We start from the raw sequence: 10,808 nt of genomic DNA, 5'->3' as shown, positions 1-10,808 counted from the left end.
CTTTTAGTCAACTTTGCAATTTTAAGACCTTGGGATTTCACAAACATCTCTCCAGGGCCTGTTGGTCAAATTGCCTTTGGACTTGGTAATTTTCCCTTTTCTATTCACTACGTTAAAAACAAAACGAAAAGGCCAAACCAGAAAAGTCAGTACTATTCTATATGAGCTAGAATACTGCTCGAAGAAAAATGATTTGCAACTACCCTGTGAACATTTAGGAAGCAAAAAATATTTGTTAATTATCTTCCCAGAAAATTACATTTGGTCCACCACTGCAACCTTTGATCTTTGTCATTGTCACTGTAATTTTGTTTCTCATTGAGGGCACCCAAAACCCTTCCCATTCTTTCCTCGGAGAGACAGTTGTTATGGAAATAAATGCCAGCAGGATGTTATTTGGCCTAATTATAGTCAGCTGAACCCCAATCCCCATCCTTGGATTTGTATCCTTAAGAACAGTGAGGCCAGAGCCCGTGCTTCTCCCGGAGCAGAGGCTGGAATGATCCAGAGAAAGCAGTCTTCCAACGGAAGCAAAGGTGAAGGCTGCCTAACAATCAGGAGCAACGCTCTCTCAGTGTTCTATTTCATGCTTTTAAAGACAAAGGTAGATTCTGGTGTTTTAGGAATGGTCATCTCAGCCAGACAATCTTATCCTGGCATTCAGTAGTAATTGTATTCAAATGTTAAATCCTATTGCTACACTTTAGTTTCCTCTATTCTTCATTAAAGTGATTAAAGTAATCCAATAGACAGATAATAGTTTCATTATGGTGAATTTTGTAAGTTAAAGTAAGTTCCCTCATGCTAAAATTGGGCCTTGAATTAACTTATAGAAATTTACTGAAATCATCTGGTTGAATAAAAATGAGTATTGCATATTTTTCCTGAAAAATATTTACTCTGCCTCTCAAAGGCTAGCAGAGGAAAGATTTCCTAAGTAGTAATCAGGGAAACTAAAATCTTGTGCTCTTTTCTTTCCCAAGAAGACAAGTTAAGCTCAAATGTCAATTTTTGACAACAGATGAAAGAGAAAATCACAAGGTTTGCAGTTCTCAGTATTATTTACTAATCATGAGAATGTGGACATTTAAAGCTGATATTCAATATCCTCATCAGTAAAATAAAAATAATATCTGCCTTACCTGCTTCACATTGTTGGTTTGGGAAAATGGATAAAATGCACTTAATTAATGATTAAATACAAGAGAACATTTGTTTGTTTCTACTTACAAAGGCAAACCCTAGCCGGTTACAAATAGGTCAACTCCATTCCAACAACTGCAGCTCACACATACCCAAAAAGGGGAATTTGAAAGCCTTAATGCACATTCTATGCACTCCATTTTACCATTCTTATTGACTTAGTTCACCTCAATGTATTTGTCTGGAGACACATCTTTATAATCCAGAGTAAAATTCACTTTCTTTTCCTGTTCACTTTATAATAAGAAACTTGACTTCTATGACATTTTGATTGTGTGATTTTTTTTTTACTATATTCACTTTTTAATAAGATATATTCGTGTATATCATTTTCCTTCATCAGACTACCTGTTTCTCATCGTCACAGATTCTGTACGGAAATCTCAACCAGAACTGTGACATTTCTGCTTTCCCCCAGTCTTCCAATTATTTCTTTTTAATTAATACTTTAAGCAAAGTTAGCAGTTTGTTAGTAATATTTCTAAAAAGTTAGTATTTTTCCAGCTTTACTTTATTCAGTAAGAAAGTCTGTTTTGTCTAAAACCTCCTAATGTATAATTCCCAGCCAGATTAGTGATATTAAAAACAACAACAAAATTTCTCATGGGTATACAATTTTTATTCGAATCTGATTTGCATTTCAATGGAAATTATAGAATGTATTTACTTTCTTTATTTTAAAAATGTGCCTTAACATTTTAATGTGAATTATAAAACATGATAAATCTGCAGACCTAAATGGGCTACTTGCAGAAAAAAGTTTTAAGACAAGTTTTTAAAGCACCATTTTCCACGTCCACAACAAAGATAACCTTTTAATTAGTGATCACCCATGCTGTAAGAGCCGGAGAACAGAGACTTGAGTAAACAGAAAATTGTAGAGCTTTTCGAACCCCAGATCAGGAACCTTTCTATGCCTTCTCATAGTGGCGAACCGCAACCACATCACCAAAAGTAAGCGTCTGAAAGATGCAAAAGATAATCAAATCTTTTTATACGAGAATATTAGTAGCTGAAATTTCTAAAGATTATCATATAATTTACATATTGTGCAAATGAATGTCACTGACAAACATTAAAAGCTGCATAAGCTCTTCCTTTCTTAAAAAGAAACTTTTTTCTGATTGAATTATTTACTGTGTGAATAATAACATGTATACATAGTTCATGTCTCTAATAAAAAATGAAGCAAAAAATAAATAAATAAATAAATAAAACCCTGAGATTAACTAGGTAGATTCAGGTCAAAAGAACTCCTTTTGCCTTAAATTATTCCTTTTGCCTTAAATTATCAGGATAATCAAATTAGCTGTCTGCTCTGAAAGTGAATGGAATTTATAGTAGGTTTTCATCAAGTAAATTTTGAAGAATTTTTAGAAAATCGAAATCGTTTGGGCAAATGGTATTTGGAATGACTTGCGTCAACGTCATCAGGAAAACTAACTGTACAAATGTTCTCGTTGCTTTGGTTGTCATACTTTAGCTGATGTGAATATAGGTGCATGGGTGGATGTAACGTAGAACATGGACTCTTATGTCAAATCAGACCGGAAGAATTTCTATAAAATTTCTACAAAATCTAGGAATGTTTTAGTATTTGTTATTTACATGCATTGACATGATTTTCAAAAATTTTCATTCATTGCTTTAATCTCCTTTTTTTGAACTCAGTCTTGCCTGATGAGTCAGTCATACATGTCATAAGAGCTATCCACTTTTCCATATTCAGGGGAGGAAATGGTGATAAAAGCATAAAGGAGAAGCTCAGACTGAATCTTTTATAAACAAATCCTTTCTTTTGATGATCACTGCAGAAATATGTGGGCAAGTTTTCATAAGGGGAAAACTGTCCCTCCATTCCTCACCCCATGAAAAGAAGTATGAATAATATAAGCCCTGTGTCTCAATCTAGAACAGCCCTGATTGCAACAGTTAAAGGGAAGAGGAAAAACAACAATTTCTCTAAATTACAAAAACAAAAAAAAAGCCCTTTCTTCTATTATTTTAGAAAGAATATGTAAAGCAGTACACACCGTGCCCAAAAAAGCCCCCCAAAATGCTGTATTGACTATTTCAATGTCATCAAAATACCATTACTCAGTTCACAAAAACATGTTTAGGATCTTAGATTCATGTGTAACATTTTCCCCAGTTTATGATGCTACTCCATCATTAGAGTTTTTTAAATTTTATATTTTATAGTTTTTACATGACTACTGGTATTGAACGGGAATGTTTGATGCATCAAAAGAAAGACGGGAAGGAAGTCAAAATGGTTCCCTCCAAGGAGAAACGACACTTTTCTGTTATATCCTAAATCATCTGCACTGAGCTTATGGAACTTTCATAAACTCAAATATAAAAAGTTTCAAGATCTCTTCTTTATTACAGTAACTGTAAAGTAATTTTTTGGATATTCAGTAAACTTGATATTCTTATAGTTATTTGCCAACTTATTCATATATTTCCATGAATATTTTTATACTTAGATTTCGTTTGAGGTTTAGACATTCATAGTTACACTATAGAAATTCTTTGACACAGTTGTAGCTAAATCAATGGCAACTTCTGAAAACCACACTTGCATAGAATTTTTCTTTTTTTTTTCCTATAAAAGACTTACTGTTAGTTAAAAGGGGAGGAGAGGGAAGGGGGGCGGGACTAGGAGTGGGGAGTGAAAAGAAGCAAAGGGAGAATTCCCTTGACTTACCATCACCATTTTGCCATCCTTAATTTCTCTCACAAAATTTGTTTCTTTGCCATCCCACTTCTGCACATGAACAAGTTTGTCCCCATCCAGGCTAACAACAGACTGAGACCAACAACAAAATGTAGAACATAGCAAAAGGTACAGATTAGATTTCTCTGATGCGAGTCAAGTGGAGTGGCTTCCGAAGCAGTCACAGAATTGAATGAATGGTGACCAACTAATTACCGTATTAGAGCCATATCCTCTGCGGCTCCTAGAGTCATTATGGCCGTGAACTAATAATTCGTAATTCGATTGAAGTGTGTACGTCTAGATGCAACAACTTCATATGTTAGAAATAAAAGTTCTGAACAAGTATTCTCAGTCTAGTCACTCTACTTACTCTTAAATAAAGCCTTAAGATGAGGCAACCTATTTTGTCAGTCTGAGACAATCAGTGACATTAAGCAAAATGCAATATTTATTTTAAATGGACATTCTTACTTTCTGAAATACAAATATGAAAAGAAAAATGTAGAGTAAGAGACAAATAAAACTGCGATTTGAGCTATAGCCAGTACCCACATATGTGCCCTAGAATGCAAAATTATTCCCGGTGGTATCCTCTCTGAATTGAAATACTGAGAACATTCTCTACTTCTCATCATCTAAACAAGAGAAACATAAGGGTCTCTTTTTTACTGCCTCCTCCCCATTCCCACCCAGGAGAAGGTCAGCTCCTTACCTTACAGTTTCTATCGTCTGCAGTGGTCTCATCAAACTCTTCTCCCAGATGGAAACTAATCTCTGTGTTCTTGAATGTGCTTTGAGTCCTGATCACCACTTTATCCCCCTCCTGACTGACGATCACTGTTGGTTTGGTCACATTTCCCACCTGCCTAGTGGCAAAGCCCACACCTAAAAAACAATACAGTTAGCAGCAACTTCCAAAATAACTCACATAACAGGAATCTGCTTTTCTATTCTGGAATTCAGGACTTTGAATGTAAGTTTCATTAAGGACAAGTTTAGCCCATTAATCATGCAATACGACTACTGATGAGCTATAATACTCAGATGCTTAATTGGATGCACAAATGATAAGTGGATGCTGAAAACAAAAAGGCACAGAAGCTTCATATCCTCCCCAGACTACCAAATGCACTGTTATTTAGCCCTGGGCAAGAAAGCAAGCAAAAGCCACATTAAAATCCCTTCAGTGGGAAATGCATAGCCTAGCATTCAATTATGACAACATGATCTGTCTTTGTCACTTGGCAATCTAATAGGTGAAAAAAGGAATTGGCGCTACTGAAGCTTCAGGTTAAGAAGAGAAGAGCACATCTTATTTTTACCTACCTAGAGCCTTCATGTACTCATCAAAGTTGTGGCTGTCCGTCAGCTTCCAGGTAGCACAGAAAGCTTCCACCATCCTTGCCCTTTCCTTTCACTTTGAAGACAGATAAAAGAGGCAGGAGGGAAGATCTCTGGATCTTATTGCCACTGCAATTCAGAAGACCCCTTTGCACCTCACAGTGGCTCCTGGCTTCTTATTTGGAAAAGAGGTAGGCAGAAAGCCAAGGATTTGAATTGCAAACACACCCTTCCAGTGTCCCCCTTTACAGGAGGCTGTTGCCAGGGAGAGGCGGTGGGAAGGGGGCCTCAAATGAGGTTCCAATCCGCTTTGTGATTGGCTCAGGCCACTGGGTTAGCAGAGTAGGTCGAGCTCCTCTCTCGCCTCACACTGCAGCCCTTCTTCCTGAGAAAGCTGTGCTAGGAGTCAATGGGGCTGGAGGCAGGGAACCGGGAAAATGAGAGAGGGTCTTTCAGGTTCAGCTCGAAAACTTGGCAAAGGCAAGTTCAGGCTGTGCTGAACGAACAAAAGATGCACAATAAGACATTCAGATTGATTTCCGTTAATGGCAAAGCTGGTTACAAATGAGGACCCCCTTTAAAGAAAACCACTGAACTGCCAGGCTTTTCAGACAAAGGAGGCTGAATAGTGTCTTTTATTTTCTCTCATATTTACAGGGAGAGCAAAACACAAGCCAGAATGTGCCAAACTAGGAAAAGAAGAGGAGGAGGTGGTATGAATGCCTTCCCTAGACTGTAGAACTAGAAGGCTACTCCAACCGAGTATCAATGGGACGCTAACTAATTTTGGCTTCTTCCCAACACAAACTGAGTGAATTTCAAGATCCATTGTCCTTCCTAAGAATATGAGAACCAGACTGAGATGGAAAAGGGATCTAAGGCAGAGTATGGTTCAGATTCACTAATGAGGTACAAAAATAAAGAAAAAAATGCTCTTTTTCCCTTTCTTTAATAGATTATAGAATCCATGTGGAAAAATGGAACATAAGGTCATTTAGTAAGATGACCTGCATGCACTGTAGGACCTTTTGGTTTCCTGAGGCCACATCCACATGAACACAATCTGTGTATAAACTGGGGCTCAGCCATGGGAATAGGACAGGAATTGCAGGAACTGTAGATATCAGAAGAGCTTTGACTTGTCCCAATCAGGGTACCTCCCAAATAGCAAAATACCTCAAGAGTTCTGAGTATTTAAAGGAGGTCTCCGAAACTCCCCTTCCTCCAGAAATTCTTCCTGCTTTCCTTAGCATAGACCATCTATGACAGTCTGCCTCCCTTTCATGGGGACGGGACAGAAGAATCTGATTCAAAGAAGCCTTTGAGCTTCTGCCCACCCAAACACAAGAGACAAAGCTCAGACCACATTTTGCTCCACTGCCAGCTCCAAGAGTCTACTCTGAGGTCTCAAAGATACCTCAAAAGTATTCATTTCATGTATATTTAATCTTTGCCCATACCTGGTCTTTCTCCAGCTTTCACCATGTTGGTGAGCAGCACCACCGGCCACCCTACTGCACAAGCCAGAAAACCTGGAATCATTTTGAACACTTGATTCTCTACAACCAAAATCCATGTCAAGGCCTATCTATTTTGCCCCCTGAATATTTGTCCAATTGTCATCCACCCTCTGTCTCTATAGCCAACATCTTAATTTAAGCAGCCGCAGTCTCCTACTAGTCCTATGGCAACAGCCTCTTAACTGCCCTTCCTGCGGCCACACCTGATGTCGAGTTCCTTCCCTATCCTGGAGCCTGAATGACTTTTTAAAATACAAGTCTGCACCTTCTAGTGACAAATGGTGCTGAGACCCTTCTCATGTGCTTCTCTGCTGTTTGTTTATCTTCTTTGGTGAAGCGACTATTCAAATTTTTTGTCGCAGTGTTTTGTCTTAACCATTTTATAATTTTAAAGTATAATTTATTGTCAAATTGGCTAATATACAGTGTGTACAGTGTGCTCTTGGTTTTGGGGGGTCTTCTGTCCCATTTTTAATTGGGTTGTTTATCTTATTGTTACTGAATTTTACAATCCTATATATTCTAAGTAAAAGTCATTTGTGGTTTTTTTCATTTTCTTTATTTTTTTATTGTGATAATGGTTTCATAGGCATGTCAAATGGATCAGGTGTATACATTAAATATGTGCAGTTGATTTTATTCTGCTCATAGCACGGCAAAGCCATTTAAAAAAGTCTAAATCGATCTTGTTCCTTTCCTGCCTAAACTCCTTCAAATGACTTCCTCCTGCTCTCGGTTTGAAGAACAAAATTTCTAACGTTGCCTAGACCTGCCCTGCCGCTAACATTTGAAGGACTCTGAGTAAGAACTCAAAGAGAGGCTGATATGCCATTATAGCTAAACAATAAAAGTTATGGATTTAACGATGCCAGGGGCCTGGCCCGCATCCTAGCCAGGACTCAAAGCCCGTCCTTCCCCCCTTTCCTAATAGGTCACCCCATGACTTCCGCAGAGCTGGTGGTTCAGTGTCTGACTTCAGCACAGGTTATGATCTCAGGGTTTGAGTTTGAGCCCGGCATTGTGCTCTTTGCTGTCAGTACAGAGCCAGCTTCGGATCCTCTGTCCCCCTTTCTCTCTGCCTCTCCCCCCCTCATACTTTCTCTCTCTCAAAAATAAACATTTTTTAAAAAAGATTTTTTTAATAGTGATATAAAAGGAACAAAGAAAAAAGTTGCTTTGGCAGATCTCTTTTTTCTAAATGTTTATCTCTGAGAAAGAGAGACATAGAGACAGTGCACAAGTTGGAGAGGGGCAGAGAGAGAGGGAGACACAGAATCCAAAGCAGGCTCCAGCTCTGAGCTGACACAAACCCACAAAACATGAGATCATGAGCTGAGCCAAAGTTGGGCACTCATCCAACTAAGCCATCCAGGTGTCCCTGCTTTAGGAGATCTTGGCAAAATTTCCATACGGAATTGAGTCTCTGGCACCTGCTTTATGGCAATTTTTTTCTTCTTAAGGAAACAGAGGGTATTAGAGTACATTTTAAACACTGTTCTTGAGCAAAGTAAGCCAACTATACATAGCTTGAATTGAAATTGCTGGGCCATAGATTAACCTTCCATTTTGGATGATAATGCCAAAATGTTTTCCAAAATGGATTCACCAGTTTCGGCACCCACAAGGGGATGGACTCACATCATCCCCAACACCCTAACAACTTCAAAAAGTTGGTCTATCAGGTGCACATGAAATGACAATTTTGTCTTGATTTCTCTTTTTCTAATCCTAATGAGGTAAACATCTCTTCGTGGATTTATTGGTCTATGGTTCTTTCACTGTGAAGTATCTGTTCATCTTCTGCCCAATATCATGTAGGTCATTTGTGGGGTTTTTTTATTGCATATTGTTGATCCCAATTGTTTTAGAGTATAGGTGTCATGAATATGTTCTGCAAATTTGTAACTTTCACTTTCTTTAATGTAGCTTTTGAGAGCTAACATTCTCTTAATATTGTCAGATTTATTGATATTTTATTTTATAGTCAAAATGCTTTGTCTTGCTTAAGGAAAGAGCCTACCCAAGATCCAAAAGATGATCATCTGCATTTTCTACCAAGAGTTATAAAGTTTTAACATTTGGGTTTTTAACTTTCTTGACTATATTTTTACATGTCATGAGAAGTAGGGACCCAAAATATACTCTACCTCTATAATTTTCAAAGTTCCATACATGTGTTGATCTCTGCATCCTATTTAATGCCACTAATCAATTTTATAATCTCTCTAACATTGCTAAGCTATCTTAATTTGTATAGCTTTATAACAATACAGTATCTGGAAGAGCAAATCTCCCCAACTTGTTACTCTTCTTCAGAACTATCTGAACTAATCATGGCCCTTATCTTTTTTACAAATGTTATTAACATTAACATAAAAAAATTCTGTTTTTTTAAATAGGAATTGCATCTATGTTATAGGTCAATTTGGAAAAATTGACACCTTTATGATATTGTCTTCCTATTTAAGAAGATGATGTATCTATATAGTCTTTAATATTGTACAATAATGTTTCATAATTTTCCCTCTAAGATTTGTAGCTTGCTTACTACACTATCTTATTATTTTTAATAACCCATAGATTATTTTTCTATGTAAATAATCATAAATATGGTGTGGTCTCTAAGATCTAAAATAAAGCAAGAAAGTCTTTGGTATAACCCACCATCTGTCTCCAGGCTATGTGGCGTTAGGTCTGTTGCCAGCCAGACACCTAACCATATTACTTTGGATATTGCAAACAGGAACATTGCATTTTAGATTATTATATTTTTGTTATTTCTTTCATTCACTTTCCTTCTCCTTCCTTGAATTGGAGAAGGGCTGGAAGTAGCTAGCATATTGCACTCTTAGAAGGGTGATTTCTAGGGGCGCCTGGGTGGCTCAGTTGGTTACACAACTGACTCTTGATTTGGGCCAAGGTCATGATCTCACCGTTTGTGAGTTCAAGACCAGAGGTGGGCTCTGCACTGACAGAGTGAGGCCTGCCTGAGATTCTCTCTCTCCCTTTCTCCCTGCCCCTCCCTTGCTCTCTCTCTCTCTCTCTCTCTCTCTCTCTCTCAAGCTAAATAAAATAAACATTAAAACATTCTTTAAAAAAAGAAGTGCAGTTTCTATATACAAGGTGCTGCTATCTTGAACAAATACTTAAACCACTTAAATAATAAATAGTTAATATGATAGTTTTTCTGCATGTACTATCCCAAAAATATCAGAGGACTAAGCAGTGAGAGCAGAAGAATATTCCAACTCATTGCACACTTGTTTTATAACCAGTGGCTGATCCCATCAAACCTCCTCTCCAGCTAAGATAGCTCAGATGGTTCCTCTATCTGAGAGCAAGGTTCTATCAGTTATGATCTGCACAGCAAGTTTAGTTAAAAAAAACCAAAAAAGCACTACTCATTGTTTGTAACAAATGCCAAATCTGACAGAAAATAATAATAAGATAAAGCATGAAATCTATAGGCATATCTACAAAAAAAAAAAAAAGTAGAGGTCACTATATCCTGAAGACAGAGAACAAGAGTATTCCCTTGAAAACTGATTTATCAAAATAAACAGTAGAAATAAAAAAAATCTCTGGTGTATCAATAAGTGCAAATGTCTTCTCTAAAACAGGAGCAAGAACCCATAACAAGAGAACAGATTGAAATAAAAAGGATAAGCCTAATGAAAACAACAGCAAAAAGACTGAGATTCAAAAATAAGCTTAATGTGATAAAAAGACTCAAAGGAATTAATAACTAAATAGAAGGTATTATATCAACCAAAGAGAAAGTAATAAATAGAATGATATTGTTTGAAAGGAATCTCCAGAATGCAGGGAGACATTGTGAATAGTGGATGTGAAAAATGTTAGATATGAAAAAAATGAAAATACAGCCTAATAATTACAGATATTACTAAGATAAACATCAAAACAAATGGAATAAACAAAATCCTAATGGAGGAAAACCTTCCATAGTTGAAAACAGGTATCAGTATATAGATCAAAATGCCACGTCATTTGACGGCATGAAT

General features: G+C 37.1%; 1 protein-coding gene across 1 annotated transcript; it reads right to left on the bottom strand.

The window, feature by feature from the left end:
- Positions 1–1,800: 1,800 nt before the first annotated feature.
- On the bottom strand, positions 1,801–5,522 carry FABP7 (fatty acid binding protein 7). The gene is made up of 4 exons (XM_029944690.1): positions 5,252–5,522; positions 4,638–4,810; positions 3,914–4,015; positions 1,801–2,165 (listed from the first exon to the last, which is right to left on the bottom strand). Exons 1-4 carry the CDS (start codon positions 5,322–5,324, stop codon positions 2,115–2,117), a joined length of 399 nt encoding a protein of 132 aa, XP_029800550.1. The 5' UTR covers positions 5,325–5,522; the 3' UTR covers positions 1,801–2,114.
- Positions 5,523–10,808: the final 5,286 nt, after the last annotated feature.

The sequence above is a fragment of the Suricata suricatta genome, chromosome 7, assembly GCF_006229205.1.
Source record: "Suricata suricatta isolate VVHF042 chromosome 7, meerkat_22Aug2017_6uvM2_HiC, whole genome shotgun sequence".
NCBI classification, from domain to species: domain Eukaryota; kingdom Metazoa; phylum Chordata; class Mammalia; order Carnivora; family Herpestidae; genus Suricata; species Suricata suricatta.
Note: the sequence above shows the minus strand (reverse complement) of the source record. Positions and strands in the feature narration are given on the sequence as shown.